At 32.0% G+C, this 16,478-nt stretch overlaps 4 protein-coding genes across 6 annotated transcripts; 3 read left to right on the forward strand and 1 right to left on the reverse strand.

Annotated features, from left to right (window-relative positions):
- Nucleotides 1-141: 141 nt before the first annotated feature.
- Nucleotides 142-7,445, forward strand: LOC123274606 (bromodomain adjacent to zinc finger domain protein 1A). 3 transcript variants are annotated; one of them, XM_044742299.1, is made up of 7 exons: nucleotides 142-734; nucleotides 1,096-1,234; nucleotides 1,320-4,594; nucleotides 4,669-4,844; nucleotides 5,015-5,128; nucleotides 5,507-5,834; nucleotides 6,264-7,445. In XM_044742299.1, exons 1-7 carry the CDS (start codon nucleotides 622-624, stop codon nucleotides 6,463-6,465), a joined length of 4,347 nt encoding a protein of 1,448 aa, XP_044598234.1. In that variant the 5' UTR covers nucleotides 142-621; the 3' UTR covers nucleotides 6,466-7,445. The 3 variants fall into 3 exon arrangements, with proteins under 3 accessions (XP_044598234.1, XP_044598232.1, XP_044598235.1); XM_044742297.1 differs by having other exon boundaries at nucleotides 144-734; nucleotides 6,252-7,445; XM_044742300.1 differs by lacking the exon at nucleotides 5,015-5,128 and having other exon boundaries at nucleotides 146-734; nucleotides 6,252-7,445.
- Nucleotides 7,446-7,533: 88 nt separating this feature from the next.
- On the reverse strand, nucleotides 7,534-8,355 carry LOC123274608. The gene is made up of 3 exons (XM_044742302.1): nucleotides 8,229-8,355; nucleotides 7,838-8,011; nucleotides 7,534-7,750 (listed from the first exon to the last, which is right to left on the reverse strand). Exons 2-3 carry the CDS (start codon nucleotides 8,004-8,006, stop codon nucleotides 7,680-7,682), a joined length of 240 nt encoding a protein of 79 aa, XP_044598237.1. The 5' UTR covers nucleotides 8,007-8,011; nucleotides 8,229-8,355; the 3' UTR covers nucleotides 7,534-7,679.
- A 69-nt stretch (nucleotides 8,356-8,424) lies between these two features.
- On the forward strand, nucleotides 8,425-12,211 carry LOC123274607 (muscle M-line assembly protein unc-89-like). The gene is made up of 3 exons (XM_044742301.1): nucleotides 8,425-8,579; nucleotides 8,979-11,718; nucleotides 11,796-12,211. Exons 1-3 carry the CDS (start codon nucleotides 8,555-8,557, stop codon nucleotides 11,890-11,892), a joined length of 2,862 nt encoding a protein of 953 aa, XP_044598236.1. The 5' UTR covers nucleotides 8,425-8,554; the 3' UTR covers nucleotides 11,893-12,211.
- Nucleotides 12,212-13,934: 1,723 nt separating this feature from the next.
- On the forward strand, nucleotides 13,935-16,376 carry LOC123274604 (myotubularin-related protein 9). Its single transcript, XM_044742295.1, has 6 exons — nucleotides 13,935-14,460; nucleotides 14,539-14,831; nucleotides 14,914-15,017; nucleotides 15,097-15,401; nucleotides 15,468-15,791; nucleotides 15,872-16,376. Exons 1-6 carry the CDS (start codon nucleotides 14,139-14,141, stop codon nucleotides 16,276-16,278), a joined length of 1,755 nt encoding a protein of 584 aa, XP_044598230.1. The 5' UTR covers nucleotides 13,935-14,138; the 3' UTR covers nucleotides 16,279-16,376.
- Nucleotides 16,377-16,478: the final 102 nt, after the last annotated feature.

The following is a 16,478-nucleotide window of genomic DNA, read 5'->3' on the forward strand; positions in this document are numbered from 1 at the left end:
ATTTCATCGACCAAGATTCAAGTAATTCAAGCTGGCGGTAAAAATTAAGAATTAAAAAGTTGGTAGTGATATATGATAGTGTGAGTGTTGCGTATGAATAGGCCTTAATTTCCGGTTTGTAGTTGTTGCAGTATAAAGAGGAACAAGAGTGTGCCAGGTGTGTATACGCGCTGTTTCTTTTACTATCCGGGCACCGTTAACGTGCTTTCTCATGGGTTTATAAATTATTTTGGGTTTAAATTATATTGAAACTGTTATATATATTATTATCTAATTCATGAAATTGTCATTAATATATTTAATAGTGTCGTCATAATAACTTAAATATATTAAACGTGTAAAAATTAAAGTCCAAGGAACGAGGATAGAATGAGTGAGGATATAGTAGTGTGTTGTGTGTTGTAGAGGGAGAATAGTGAGTATTAGGCCACAAGAATTCAAGAGATACAAATCGACCAATTCTCATCGTTTACTTACTCAACATACAACTCAACCTGAATTTAGACAACGGTCTGTGTCCAGTTGATCATTTTATAAATCTCTAATATCTTATTATTGTTGTTGTGATCATCATAAACATTGGATGTGAATAATTGAAATAGTTATCAAGTTAACATCGACATGCCGTACCTCAGGAAGAAGCCGTTTCAACGGCTTCATGTATCATCGGACTACAAGGATGACGATGAAGTCTTTCACTGTGAGGTTACGAATGAAGTCTTCAAAGATTACAAGTAAGTTTTAGCAATTAATATTCGTAGCTGTTATTTTTGTTTTTAAATTAATCAGTAAACACTAAATTTTTAGAAATATGTACCTAAATTATTAAAATAAAGTACAAATCTTATCGAAATGCATGTGATTCATGGCTCGCGTTCATTCAATACGTAGTTTCTGACGTGATGAGATTGTCGTGACGCGTCGAACGTAAAATAGCTAAAAACTTTCTCAATGCCGCGCAATAGAACTTATTTCCCGCCTCAACAATCTTTTTGCTTAATTTTTTAATAAATATTAGATATTTAAACGGGTAGTTTGTCTTTTTTAAAAAACGTAGCAATGATTTTTAAACTGTTATTCATTTTCTGTTTACAGTGAATACTGCGAAAGAATTATACTATGCAATTCGACAATTTGGTCCTGTAGTATCACAGGAAAAACTAATATGACATACGAAGAGGCTCTTCATTGTGAGGAAAATGCTAAAAAGAGTCTCAAAGAATTTCCTATGGAGGTATGTGGTTTTATTTATTTTTTTATTCAAGTTTCAAAATTTTAAGGTAAACTTATTAATGTTATTTATTTCAATAAATTTACAGTTGAGAACTCCGATCCTGTACCTGGCTTCTAAAACTCATAGAACGTCGTTCAGTGAAATGACAGACGATGTTTATCAATATGCTCGAGACCGTTATTTTGTTGGTGAAATGGTTGAAGCTAATTTAGTAAATGACATATGGTGTGACTGCCATATTTTGCAAGTTATCGAACCAACAGAGGCACAACTAAAAGAGTATGCTAAGGAAAGCCCTCAGGAGAGACAGTATTATCCACCAGCAAAATTATTTCGTTATGAAGTTGAACAAATGGACGGAGATATTAATCAAATAGCTATTCTTGAGGCTTCACAAGTTAGACGTAAAAAACTTCTATACAGCAAAGAACGTAATAAAATATTTTTACGTATGTTATGCGAACAAAATAGTAAAGGTCTTTGGATTGTAAAAGATTCAATCCAACAAAAATATTCAATTCCAAAGGTACGTTTTGATACAATATTTTCAGGTCCACTGCCAGATTTTAATTTACCGAAAAAACCAATTGTTAAACAAAAACAAGTTACGTTGGATAAATTTCTTACATCTGATGTTAGTAAGCACCGGGCATTTGAGAAACCTGATCCACTTAATAAAATAAATTCTGGAGGAAGTATTCAAGTGAAAAAACATCGCAAACCTAGAGCCAATGGGAAATTTAGGAGTGAAGCTAGTGTTAAAGAGGAGAAGGAGAAACGCAAAGAACAACGAAATGAAATCCGAGAACGTAAGAGAGAGGAAAAACAAAAACTTGCTGTTTTTGCTGCTTACGTTAGGGAATGGAATAAACCTCGTGAGGATCTAGAGTGTGAAGATTTAAGACCCATTTTAGAGGCAACACCCGTAGATTGTGCGATACCAAATAAACACTTTGGTGATTTTGCAATGATTCTTGAATTTTTACAATTTTTTTATGACGAACTAGAAGTAAATTCGTATTTTCCGGGTGGTCTGACTATTGATACTTTGGAAAAAGCGTTGTTGGTTAAAGAAGTGTCTGGACCTTGGAGTGACTTAATTCAATTTCTTCTGGCGAATATTTTTAAATATCAAGCTCAAGAAGAAGATGAAATTCATGAATCTAATTCAAAAAATGACACCATTAATTTTGATCATGGTGTTTCGTCGATGGCAGAGGCTGTTAAATTAGCTACAAGAGCATCAACTTGGTGTCAAACACATCACGGATGTCAACTATCAGAACTTACCCTGGATCATGTCACCCTAAGTGAAATCTTACGACAGCATCTATTGAGCTCTGGTGGTAGAATCGGTGAAGCAGCATCTAAGTGGAGATATTCTGAACGTGGTGGCTACACTAATTACGATGATCCAGCTCTTCTATTGAGGATAAATCAGCCACGACTTCTTCGACTTCTTGGACATCGCAGCGTGTGCGAGTTTGATCTCGAAGATCGACTTTGCGTGGCTACTTGTCTTATTAATCAATTATTGACTTTTGCTGCTATTCGTGATATTATTGATGAACGTTACGAAAAGGTTCATCAAGCACGTCGTGAACTCAAGTCTCTCATAGTAGCTGAACAAAAGAAGGAAAAAGAAGAAAAGGAGCGAATAAAAGAACGTGAAAAAGATAATAAAGTAGAAGGGGATAAAACATTAGACGATAAAACCGATGATAAACCGAAAAAAACTCGTGGAAGTCGTGAAGAAGAAAAGCTTCGGGAAAAATATGAACAACAGTTATCAAAATTAAAACTAGCTTCTAAAGATGATCAGATGATGCTTTACTTGGGTTCTGATCGTGCTCATCGTAGATACTGGCGTTTACTCTCAATTCCTGGTTTATTCGTCGAAAATGACGATAGAACACCAGGTTCGTGCCTTACTGACGGTACGCCTTATCTGCCTGAATTACAAGATAAAGATTCAGCCAATAAATACCTCAAAAATAAATTTGAAGATGAAGTTAGTGATAAAGAAAATAATATTAATGAGGCAAAGACGTCACAAGTTTCTAAAAAAACAGTGACCTTCGCCGATACTAATGGCATTAATAATAAATTGTCTACGAGAGAATTAAATGATATGAGAAAAAAATTAATGGCTTGTACAGGCGACAAAGAGTGTCCCGTCCATTGTAAGAGGCCGGAAACAAAATGGAAGTTCTACGGTTCCTCCGAGGATATCGAACAAGTTATGAATAACTTAAGTATACGTGGGTTACGCGAAGGTGAACTCCGGCATAATATTAGTCAAGAACTAGAAAGTCTCAAGACTGCAATAAGCAATTGCCCGAAGCACAAACTCAATCCAAAATTATTTCCACAAACGTCTCAAGAAGTATCAAACAGTAAGACATCAAAAAAACCTAAGAATGAAAATACAAATCTTAATTACCCTCCAGATGTTCCAATCGATGAAGTTATGGAGCTTTCATTGCGAGACTTCATTCTCGAAGTAGAAGATAAAATAAAAGTAGGTTGTCTTGGTGCACTTAAAGTAAAAGATCGTGACGCTTGGAGAAATGTAATTACTAATTGTCAGTACGAAAAACAATGCGATAAACTTGTTTACGGTCAGCACGAAATAGAAGCAGATGTTCCGATAAACTCAACGTTAGATAAAATAAAGAGTGAAACACGGCAAGGTAGTCGGCCAGGAACACCAGATTCTGAAGTTGGTAGTGGAATCGGAAAAGCTTATCAAGATCCGGGTAAATATTTGGGTCCTCCTGATGAAAATGAACTTGTAGTTGACTCGAAACAACAAATGCGAATCCGGCAGATGGCTTGTGCAATTTTGCAATTGTCACAAGCTGTAGAACATAAATATTTAAAAAAGCCATTGGGACATGATGATAAGGATAAGAAACATTTAGGTGAAGAAGGCAAAGAACGATGGGAACATTCTCTTATGATGTCTACGAGCTGGTCTCAATTATTTATTCATATAAATACTTTGGAGAGCAGTATTGCGTGGAGTAGAAGTGCACTCAATGCTCGGTGTCGTATCTGCAGAAAATGCCGCGACGCTGAAAATATGCTACTCTGCGATGGATGCAATAAAGGCCATCATTTGTACTGTCTCAAACCTAAACTTACTTGCGTACCCGAGGGTGATTGGTTCTGTGTAACGTGTAAGCCGCCTGATACAAAATCAAAACCAAAAAATAAAAAAAGGAGAAAGTTTGACGAGGAAGATGAAGAAGAGGCCCTGACCAAAGATACACGTCATGCTCGTTCACGACGAGTTTTGTCTAGTGAAGATGAGGCTGAAGATGAAGCTGCTCCAGGTGAAGAGACTGTAGAAGAAAAGTAAGAATATTTAATAATAATAACAGTAATTATCTTGTTGGTATTTTAAATGAAAATTATTTTATTTTTTTTAGACCTAAATTCCGTGAACTTTGTGCGATTTGTAATAATTCTGGGAGTGTGATCGCTTGCGACACATGCGTTAAATTATATCACATTGGTTGCCTTGATCCACCACTTTCGAGGGCACCTCGTGGAAGATGGTCTTGCTACGAATGTCGAAATATACGGAAAAATGCAACTAGACGTGGTAAGTTATTCAAATTTAATAAAGAATTATCTAAATAAAGAAAAAAATCGAATTCTATTGAAAAATTATTAAATCAGTATTAATTTCATAACATGGCGCAGAAGTAGTTAGAGTCAAAATAAAACGTAGATAAAAAAGTTCGAAGGGTTTAGCATTGAGTATGTTATTAGCGCGAGGTCGCGAGAGGGAGAGAGACAGAGAGCGATCGTGTGCGGCAGCTGCACGTTTCCGCATCCACAGTTTTGCCAAGAGCCTTCTTCGTACAGAAACTTACAACTGGGATGGTCTGTATTAAAAAAAACCCGAGTAGCATCCAGCTTATATACCATATACTATTCATTTACTACCCGTATTTGTATTTGTCCTGATGCAGCCATCATAATCCTGATTAAAAATTTATTAAAATAATTATCACTTAATCATTCGGTTCAACACATTTGTCGATAACATTTACACGCTAGATTTTTATAATTTACAATATTAATCACACTTTTTTTGCTCTAATAAATTTATTGATATCTCACTCATACTGCTTTATTAAATCATACATTAATAATTGATTGAAACAATAATAATAATTGTTAATTATTACTAATCATTATAGAGTATGAAATTTATTATATTTATTTATTTGTTTATTTATTTATTTATTTATTGAGTAGATAGTAGTGCATCAGAGGAAACAGATGTGCTACCTCGTCAAACAAGACGTGCAGCCAAGCGAGCTGCTGCTGATCAAGATAAAACATTGCACGAGCTTTTGAAAGAAGTAATGCATCACAAAGAATCCTGGCCATTTTTATCACCTGTCACTGCTAATGAAGTGCCTGATTATCATGAATTTATAAAACATCCGATGGACTTTGGAACCGTAAAGAAAAAATTAGAAGCTGGTCTTTATGAAAATAATTCACATTTATTTTTTTCTGACTGTCTTCTTATTTTTGAGAATTGTCAAACTTATAATCAACAAAATAGCGCTGTTTACAAGTGAGTATTTATATTATTAAATCCAGAATCTAGGTTCGGATGCCAAAGATTCATGGAATGTAATTAACACATGTGTTTTATTTTATTAACAAACGGTTACTGCTGTGTGAATTTTGTGATTTTAATTCAATGAAAAATGAGTTGTTCTTTTTATTTTCCTAACTCTTTCGAATTTCTCGCATGAAAGTTTTCTTATTGGGTTTTTAAATTACATTTAACATGTAATTGCATGATCGATTCATAAATTGATTGATAGTATAAAATCATAAATCATTTTAACCAAGGCCTTAGTTTTTATGTAATAAATATTTCTCGGAGAACCAAATGCTGAAAAATGTAGCATTTGTAAATCTTTGGCCTCCGAACATTATATTAATTATATGCATGAAGTACTCAGTTATACATCCCTGAAAATAGTTATGTTTACAGAGCTGGTATGAGGCTAGCCAAGTTTTTTGAGAAGAGAAGCAAGGAAATGGGCTTTAATTACGATGATGAGACTTCTAAATTACCTCCGGTCAAGAGACTAAAACTAGAAAACGGAGATGCTGATCATATTAACGAAACTTCAAAGTTGACTTCTCTTGCAGACAATGGCACAGAGGAGACTAAAGTTAATGGGGATAATTAAGATAAAGACTGCACTTTATTTATTTGTTTGTTTTGGGACAGAAAAACAATTAAAAGAAAAAATACAATGTAATATTTTTAAATTTAAATGGTATAAAAAGAAATATTAATTGTAATGATAATTATAATAGAATGTACCTTATTTTTGTCATGAGATAAATCGGTGTGACTACAATTTTCGCTAAATAATTTTGTTTCCATACTACATAGGTCAGTATAATAAATTCATCCAATTGAAAAATTACTATGCGAGATCATCAATCAAAAACAAACTAATACTCATCACGAGAGTTTATTCTCTCAATAATTTTGTACACAGTATTATAACATTTCAAGAGCATAATATTGTTTAATTGATTTAAACACCGTAATCTCAGTAATAAAAAATAAAAATGGATGAAAAAGACAAAATAATTAAAAACTAGTACAATATTATTCACAATTGAGTAAGCAAAATATAATTAATAATTTTTAATTAATTGTTAATTTTTAATGTACGAAGGAGATATTTTTTACTCAATTATTTATTACGTTTAGTTATTATATAAATACTATTCTTAGATTAGTTTTATTTTTCGAGAGACCTATGACATAGTAAATAGATAAATGTATTTGTTTAGAATCGTAATTATTTTCAGCTGTTGATTTTTATACAACAGCAATAATAATAATAATAATAATATCTATCCAACGTTAACTTATTAATTAATTAATACTCGTTTATAATTAATCGGTGAAAAGGTGGTCTCATCGTTAATACTTATAGGATTTTTATTCGTTCCAGCAATTAATTAAACAAGATTATTTAGTTCCGAAGGAACTTGGTTAAATTTAGGCTGGACCTGCAAGAGTTTTAAGGTACAAAAAAACTAAATAAAAATAGATCGATCATAGAGGATTTGACGGCACAACAGAACCAATTCTTTGTAATAATCTCTGTTTTATACAATTAATTTGGTAATAAATGCCTCAAAAGCGCAACTATTTTTATTAAATCCTTTACTTATTAACATTGATTATTATTATGACTTACATATATTATTAATAAATAATAAATTAAATTGACCAATTAATTTACTCAATTTATTGCATATCCAATAATTACAATAAGTATGTTTTTTTTAATTTAATTCATTGGAAAGTCTACGAATTATCCAGATGTTTTTAATCGTCTGCAATGAGCTACATTCTTGATATTTTATTTAACAAGAAAAATTAATGGCTTTCGCCCGAAAATTCTTTCCTTCTGATCTCACGCCATTTTTCAACATTTTCAGGTGAGTTTACTGAAAGTAAAATGATCAATAAATTTTTTACTCTTTTTTTTTTTTTTTGACTTGATTTTGTGTGAATCAAAATAAAATTAGACTTACCCATTCTTCCAATTTTCCAGTAAATTGGTACAGTGCAAAGAAGTCCAATGCACCAGTACTTGGTCATCCAAGCGTGTTTCCAATAATATTTGTAAGGAAACATTTGCAATTTAGCTGTCCAAGTGTACGGATATTTCATCATCCGATCTTTGGGGACGTTTGCATCCATGATTACTGAAAATTTTATAAATTTAAACAATCGGAACTAATTAATAAAATATTGTGAATTACATAAAAAATTATTTTATTGGTTAACCATTGACGTCTAATCAACAGTCAATTTTTTTCAAACAAGTGACAGAAACAAAACGATAGCTGAACACAGATATAATCAAGATATTTTTTATTAAATTAATTTTTCAACAAAAATAAATTTTAGATCAATTATTACCTTGATATAATTTCTCAGGCGTAGGTTAAATTTGAGTTACGTAAAGAAAACTACACCGAGTTGGAAAAAATGTCGACAGTCGATATTATGTTATGTATTTCGATATATTTTACTCTAGCGGTGAATTACAAAAACTAAAAAGAATTTTAAAATACAACGGGGGAGAGAGCGCCACCAACGGTCATTTTAAAAGTGACCGGTCGTGTTATTTCCTGCAACGTTCGTACACACGTAATTGTTTTTAGGTGCAAAACTAAAATATCAGTGTGTTTTATATAAGTTTTATATTATTTTAACGTGTTAACGTTTGTTGCAGTGGGACAATAATGTCCCTGAGAAAAGTGCGAAGAGGTTTGTTGTTTAATAATTATTTAGTTTTTACAATATAATGTGTAAAAATTGTGGTTACTGAATGATAAAGCGTGCACCTGGTGTACTATTTGGGCGGGCTAGAGTCAGATATGGCGTCAATTTTGGCGGCTCGGATCAAAACACCAGTTGATTTATTTATATATAAAATATTAAGTGAAACTATTAATAAGTTATAAATAGATGCTGTTTTTTCCTTCAATTTAAAGAGAATATTTTAATAAAAAAATATTTAATTTATAAATTTTCACGATTATTATTGATAAATATTTAACAAAATTCGATTAATATTTACTGATAGTGAATTAAAAAATTTTTTTTTAATTACTTTTATTTATTTAATTCCTGGGGAGATATTTAAATTAACGAATTTAATTACAGGAGCAAAAACTGACGGTGAAGACGATAAAACGATGGAACAGGATACCAGCATAATCCCAAAGACTCCAGACGATGGTAATCGTACCTTGAGAACACGACGCCAACTAAAATTAAAAAATACCGATGAGTCTGATGTCATTGACGGCACGCCGCAATTGAATGAAACTAAGCGACCTGGAAGAAAACCTAGAGGAAAAAAAACTACTGAAACAGCTGATGATTCTGTAAATGTATCTGTGGCAATGAGCAGTAGAAAAAGAACAAGAAAAGATAAAGATAGTAATGTTACTTTGATAACTGAAGATTCTATTTTAACTGATCAGACCCTCACAAAAGCACCGGTTTCAGTTAAAAAAACACGTAGCCGTAAACGTGCTGTGCCTGAAAAAGCTGATGGTGATACTGATGATGATAAAAAAGTTGATGATACAGTAGTTAACGGGCGTGAAGCAGATAATGTTAGTAGCATTGGTACTCAAGTTACACTTGATAACGACCAAGAAGAAAAGTCGAAGGAAGATGTTGAGGTTAAGGCGATATCTAAAAGAGGTAGAAAACAAGTTGCAACACCAATAAATCCTCGAACTCGTCAACTTAGAAGCCGTAATGTTAATTCACCAAACACGGTCGTCACTCCCGAAAGCAGCCCAATTACTGTTCATCTTACTCCTCATCGTGCGACAAAAACACCCAGGAAATCGCCTGTTAATATTGGATCACCAAAAACACATACGCTTAGTCCTCAACGATTGTCTAAGACTCCTCGGAAGCTGTCAATCATTAATGATTCTCCAATTTCATCAGATTTATCATCAAACCTTGGAACACCGCATACCGATTTATCAAAGAGTTTATCTTCTCGTAAGTCTGCGAAATCAACTAAATCTCCTAGAGTTTCTTTAAAGTCTCCAAAATCACCTAGGGTGCTATTGAAATCACCAAAAGCTCTCAGAGTTTCTTTGAGGTCTCCAAAATCTCCAAGGAATTCTTTGAAATCTCCAGGAACTCCTCTGAAGTCTCCAAAATCTCCTAAAGTGTCTCCAAAATCACCGAAATCCCCTGGAAAATCTTTGAAGTCTCCAAAATCACCTAAAATTAATCAAAAGTCAAAAAGTCCTCGTGTACTTTCAACTAAAATAATAAAATCACCAAAAAATGGTCCAGCTACGCCAGTTAAATCTCCTTCTCCAAACAAATCACCGAGTAAACAACCATTAATTGAATCTCAAAAGATCAATGATAAAATTCGGTCTCCACAATTGGTTCTTCGGAAATTATCACCTCGTAAGACACTAGAAAATGTTTTAGAAACACCAATTTCTAACAGCAGTATATTAGAGAACTTGCCTGAAAAACCCGCTAGTCCTCGACGGGCGAAGCCGACAGCAATTAAACGTTCATCTATTACAACTTCAGGAACACCGTTGAGACCCATTCCGACTCCTAAACACAACGACTCCAAAAAATCAGCTCACAAATCTTTTGTCGGTGACACAAATACACCTTTAACTTTGTTTGCAATGAAACATGGTTCAGGATTGATGTCATCTACTCCAAGAGAGAAGATCCGCCGGTCGTTGAATCTTTCTCTAAATTCTTTCCAAAATGTAGACTTACGTGACAGTCCATTCAGTGTGCAATCATTTTATGGAAAGACATCGCCAAGAACATCCTCTCGTATTCATAATGATTCAACTTTTTCTAAAATCGCTGACGAAACAAATCCGTTGATTACAGACGATGAATCTCTTGAAATGAGTGGAATCAAGACTGTCGAACAATCACAACAAGATGTTGTGACAGGTAAACAGGATTCATTGATATCCGAAGACAGCAATGAAAATCTCAACAATACGTATGAACTTGCCGAGCCCCAAACACCAGGATTGAAGAAGAACAAGAACAAGAACAAGAATAAGAACAAGAAAGAAAAGGAAGAGGAAACATCTGGGAATGATACCTACGAATTGGATGAACCAAAAACACCCGCGTTGCGCAAAAAAAGAACTGAAGTAGAAACCAGCATTATTGCTGCTGCTGATGTTGCTGATGAAAAAGGAGCAAAACGAGTCTGTCGAGTAAGATTTGCCAGTCCATCTGTAAATTCAATTTCCGCTGTTACTGAGAAAACTAAAGATATAGCTACAAGAACAGCTACTCCTGGTAAAGCAACATTGAAAAAAACTGGTTTTGTGACGATCCGTAATCCAACTAAAACAAATAAAATATCACCTAGAAGAAGATCAAGTTCTCTATCGAATATACTTAGACCTAAACCTAGTGCCAAGAAACGCTCGCTTTCGACGATTGATTTGTCTAGGTCCGCTCAGAAAACATTACAGAATGAATCAGTCAATAGGCTAAGCAGAGCTAGACATTCAGTGCAATCGGATAAAAAACCCGAAGTAAAACCAATGTCTGCTAGAAAAGTACCAAACTTTGCTCAAATACATCAGAAAAAATTTGAGCAAATGGAATCTGTTGTAGATGCCAAGAAAAGAGTTGAAACTCGTCACAATACCTTGACAAACAATCTTCAAGTAGCATCTACAAGTGTTTCTAAGCTAGTAACACCTAATACTCTGAAAACGGCAAGTAGGCAGATAAAAGCACCAGTTGCTACAGACAAAGGTGTTAGTCCAGGTGATACCGTTAATGGTGTATTCAATAGATTTGGGTATAAAGTAAGGAAGGAAGAAGCTACTAAAATAGTCAACAAAAAATTGCCGACTAAAACTAGGTAAATATATATATATAATATGAAAAATTAAATACTGTAGTTCATTTATGAAATTAATGTTTTTTTTTTTATTTTAGTGAAGAGAAAAAGACGGAGAAGCGGACGATACTGAAAGGAGTAAGATCTAACCGTAGATTCGAAATGCTAATGAATCTCCGCAGAATGAATCAGTAAAATTATTATTATTATTTTTATTATTGATTAGTTAATTAAATAACCAATTAGTTAACTATCTCATTTCCATTGTACAGATAATTGGGTGGATAATTTAAATTTGACATAACTATAATCATATTTAAGTTTTTTGCCCTTTAATATAATTTGTTTTTGAAGTATAATTGTTTAAAAGGATAAGACCTAATAAGGTATAAATGACGAAAAAAAGGAGGACACTAATATTGAACTCGAGAAATGTTGCTTTTTAAAAAAAAAAATAACAAAAAAAAATTTTTATTTCTTATATTCTTTTAGTTTTAATTCCCTCAATTATAAATAAAAAGCTTATTTTTTATTTCGCGCATTAATATTAATATCATAAATTTTTATTAATAAAATGGTTTAATTATTAGAATTAGTAAAAATTGTAGTTGGCCATTTTACAATACAAAATTATATTTATACATACATATACTTATATTATAAAGAGGAATTATAAAAAAGAAAAGAGATGTATTTTTCACCAAGTGCGCGCAATTTATAAAAATAAAATCTTGTTATAAAGTAATTTTAAGTATTAATAAAACGACAGATATTACAAAAGGAATAATATTGTAATGAATATGTTCACATAATTTTAAATATTAATTTTAGACTTGTTGTGTTATTAAACAGAAACATTTCAAATGTAAAATGTAATAAAAAATCCGAACAAAAACAGTTTCACTGTAAAAAAATCGCGCCAAGTCCACGTTCATAAGACTATTAAGAAAAAAAAAAAAATTTTTTTTTTCTTTACAAAAAGATATAAAATAGAAAAATTAAAAAATCCAAGTAACCGATATGATTGTATATGATTTTCGGAAATTAAAAAAAATTTTGTTGTAAATTTAAAAATTAAGAAAAAAATTTTGGAACGTATTTAGTGTGCGTGGTTGCAAAATATTTTACTTTTCATAAAATTCGTAAAATCTATTTACTAGGACTTTAAAAAAATTGAAATATATCGGTTACTTGGATTTTTTAATTTTTCTATTTTATATCTTTTTGTAAAGAAAAAAAAAAAATTTTTTTTTCTTAATATTCTTATGAACGTGGACTTGGCGCGATTTTTTTACAATGAAACTGTTTTTGTTCGGATTTCAGTATTTTTTGTAATTATAATAAAAATTTGCAATTGGTACCAACTTAAATCTCAAGTTGGCTGCATTTTTTATAGCAAACTATCCCCTTGAAGCTACAGTTTATGTAAAAATAATTGCAGGTGTAGATGCAAGCTGTGAAATTTATTTTTTTAACTGTAGTTTCCCATCTATTGGAGGATTACCATGCATTGTCGAATTACTTAGTCTGTGGCATGTCACTTTTTACATCGAAAAAAAGTCAGGATCGAAATTTTTGAGCTTGCTATAGTTTGTGCTGATAAAATTTAATAATTTCAAGTAGATTAATTGTTATAATTGAATATAATTAATTGATATCAGTAAAATAAAGTATGAATTACTGTTATAATATAAAATTTAGGAACAAGAAGTACCGTAGAATTAAATAAAATTTTGCAACCTCGAAATACCGTTCTGCTTACAGTAAACACACTCGGTAGTCTGGCGCTCCGTTTACAACGGATTTGAACGGAACTTGGCGCCAGATTCTACCGAATCTGTGGATTTACATCGATAAATATTTTAATTATAATGTTTAATGTAATGACTTTAATTATGAAAATTCCTTTCTATGAGTATTTTTTCTCTTAAAAATTCAGAGGCCTCTATCTATTATTAATTTTTAGCAAATAAAATTCCGATTAAAAATATGCTTACAGCAATAATAAGTTATATTTTTTTAATAAACAATTAAAAATTTTTTTTTTAACTGTATAAATTTAATTATTTTAATTTTGACTCGGCAATTTTAATTGAACAGTTACTGCCATCTTTTAGTATTGAGTAAAACTGTTTTATCACACACGAAAATATGTACCCGTGGTAATATCTTGCTGAAAGCTAAAACTACTATATCTATATATACTTCCTCTCTTACCTCTCTTTTCCCCTTATACCCTTGTCAATCTTTGCCGCATATGTTTTGTCAAAGAAGCAGGCCAGTGTGTAATCGAAGGAAATATTGACATTTACTTTTTGTATATTTTGATTCCAACAATGATTTTAAATGTTTCTGTCAATGTGTGTTTTTAAATTAAATTATTTAAATAAATTAACATAGTAATAATTAAGAATATTTTATAAAAATAATAATTATAAAAGATGGAATTTTTTGATATGATACCCGTCCCTAAAGTCGGTTGCGTAGTACTGACAGAGAAAAAAAATGAAAAGCAATCAAGACTTGAGGGAACACTTTGTCTTAGTGATCACCACCTTCTGCTGTCATTCAGAGAGGAGTTTCGCAAAGACCTTTGGTTACTGTACCGTAATATTGACGTTATTGAAAAAAAAACTAATAATCAAATCCCTGGTGGCAGTATTGTGTTGAAGTGTAAAGATTTTAGAATTTTACAACTTGATTTTATTTCTACCGATGATTTATTAAATATCGCAACATCTTTAGAAAAACTTTCATCACTTGGTAATTATAATTATATGATAGTCTATTTATTTATTTATTTATTTTTCTCTGGTACTTAATAATTATTTTTATTTCCAGATCAAACATTACAATATCCATTTTTTTTTCGCCCACAAACGCTAAATCTCGATAAAAACCAAAGTGAAAATGGTTGGACTGCATTTACTCCAGTATCAGAATGGTCTCGATTACTGGCATCTCATGGAGATGAATGGAGAATAAGTTATCTTAATCGTGACTACAAAGTATGTAACTCATATCCATCGACAATGGTAGTACCTAGATTAATTGACGATCAAATGATAATATCATCAGCAGCATTTAGAGAAGGAGGAAGATTTCCAGTGTTGTGTTACAGACATGAGGGAGGAGTATGTTATCTATTATAAATTATTTTATCTATATTTGAAATATATTATTAATACTAATGACTAATTAATTATTGAATTACAGAGTATTCTATTTAGAAGTGGCCAACCATTGTGTGGGGCTACAGGAAAGAGATGTAAAGAAGATGAGAGGCTGTTGAATGTTGTCCTGGGTGCTGGAAGACGCGGGTTTGATATTCTTGTAAATTAATAGCCTCTGTTGTTGGTTTATCAAAGAGTGTTAATTATTTTTTCTTTACTTTATTAGATATATAATTGACACACGATCCTCTAATCAAGCGCAAAGTGCTCGAGCAAGAGGTGGAGGAACAGAAATAGACTCTGCTTACCCACAATGGCGAAAAGTTTTCAAAAGTGTTCCCCGTCTTTCAGATTTGGCTGAAAGTCTTAGCAAATTAATAGAGGCTTGTAATGATATTTCATGCTCTACTAGTCAATGGCTGTCTAGATTAGAAAGTAGTGGATGGTTATCAACTGTTCAGAGTGCTATGAATGCTGCCTGCGTTGCCGCGCAGTGCCTTCATCAAGAGCTAGCAGCTGTGCTAGTCCACGGTAAATTAATTAGTAGTATAATTTTTAATCTACTGTAACATAAAAATACAAATTTAATTTTTTTAGGAGGCGCTGGTCGTGATTCGACTCTTGTTATTACAAGTATAGCACAAATTATTTTAAATCCTGATTGTAGAACTATAAGAGGCTTTGAAGCTCTTATAGAACGCGAGTGGCTTCAAGCAGGACATCCTTTTTATACAAGAATACGACATGGAGCGTATTATCCAACAAATTCACAACATTCACCTCATGCTCCAACTTTCCTTCTCTTTCTTGACTGTCTTTATCAATTGCACTATCAATTTCAATTTAGTTTTGAGTATACGACTGATATGCTTATTGAACTTTTCAAGCATGCTTACTTTTCTGGATATGGAACATTTTTAGGTAAGGAAAAATTATCAAAATAATTGTTGGTATTATTAAAATTATGAATTTGTTTAAAAATTTTGAATTAATTATTTTAGGCGATTGTGAATCAGATAGAGTAAGTTTACGCTTGGCTGAACGTACTACCAGTATTTGGACTTATATAAATAGACCAGAATCATTGGAAAAATGGATGAATCCATTGTACGAGCCTAATCTTGGAATTATTTGGCCTAGTGTCGCACCAATCAGTATTAATTTATGGAAAGAATTGTATTTAAGCCACACCTCGGCGTCACCTTGGGATGGATTCATCACCTGTGTCACTCAAATAAAACAGAATCATTTGGCTGTTAAAAAAATCGCTAATCAATTACGAATACAGGTGCGTCGAGCTTTAGATGAGATAATTTGTGATCCAAATACTTCCTGTCAAACAGAAAATGAGCAGGAACAATTGTCTCCCTGTTTTGCACAATTAACGTTAGAATCTCAAAAGACTTAATTAAATATTATTTATTTCATACACTTAAATAAAATAATAATAACAATAACATTAAATAGCAATCATAATATAAAAATATTTTGTATAAATTTCAGATGAAAAATTCATCATTTTAAATTTATTCTTCTTCTTAAATTAATGCAATATGTACAAAGATTATAATTTAATTAAGGAATGTCAATAATATACATAAATAACAA

This window comes from Cotesia glomerata, unplaced genomic scaffold (assembly GCF_020080835.1).
Source record: "Cotesia glomerata isolate CgM1 unplaced genomic scaffold, MPM_Cglom_v2.3 scaffold_46, whole genome shotgun sequence".
Classification (NCBI taxonomy): Eukaryota; Metazoa; Arthropoda; class Insecta; order Hymenoptera; family Braconidae; genus Cotesia; species Cotesia glomerata.

What these genes read in the sequence shown, in the direction of transcription:
- LOC123274606 (XM_044742297.1), top strand. Translation starts at nt 622, where the DNA reads ATGCCGTACCTCAGGAAGAAGCCGTTTCAACGGCTTCATGTATCATCG. An exon ending in GAAGTCTTCAAAGATTACAA is followed by an intron (nt 735 to 1,095) that starts GTAAGTTTTAGC and finishes TTCTGTTTACAG; the next exon opens with TGAATACTGCGAAAGAATTA. An exon ending in GAAAAATGCAACTAGACGTG is followed by an intron (nt 4,845 to 5,014) that starts GTAAGTTATTCA and finishes GTATGTTATTAG; the next exon opens with CGCGAGGTCGCGAGAGGGAG.
- LOC123274608 (XM_044742302.1), bottom strand. Translation starts at nt 8,006, where the DNA reads ATGGATGCAAACGTCCCCAAAGATCGGATGATGAAATATCCGTACACT. An exon ending in CTGGAAAATTGGAAGAATGG is followed by an intron (nt 7,751 to 7,837) that starts GTAAGTCTAATT and finishes TTTTACTTTCAG; the next exon opens with TAAACTCACCTGAAAATGTT.
- LOC123274607 (XM_044742301.1), top strand. Translation starts at nt 8,555, where the DNA reads ATGTCCCTGAGAAAAGTGCGAAGAG. An exon ending in CCTGAGAAAAGTGCGAAGAG is followed by an intron (nt 8,580 to 8,978) that starts GTTTGTTGTTTA and finishes ATTTAATTACAG; the next exon opens with GAGCAAAAACTGACGGTGAA. An exon ending in AAATTGCCGACTAAAACTAG is followed by an intron (nt 11,719 to 11,795) that starts GTAAATATATAT and finishes TTTTTATTTTAG; the next exon opens with TGAAGAGAAAAAGACGGAGA.
- LOC123274604 (XM_044742295.1), top strand. Translation starts at nt 14,139, where the DNA reads ATGGAATTTTTTGATATGATACCCGTCCCTAAAGTCGGTTGCGTAGTA. An exon ending in GTTACAGACATGAGGGAGGA is followed by an intron (nt 14,832 to 14,913) that starts GTATGTTATCTA and finishes ATTGAATTACAG; the next exon opens with AGTATTCTATTTAGAAGTGG. An exon ending in TGGATATGGAACATTTTTAG is followed by an intron (nt 15,792 to 15,871) that starts GTAAGGAAAAAT and finishes TAATTATTTTAG; the next exon opens with GCGATTGTGAATCAGATAGA.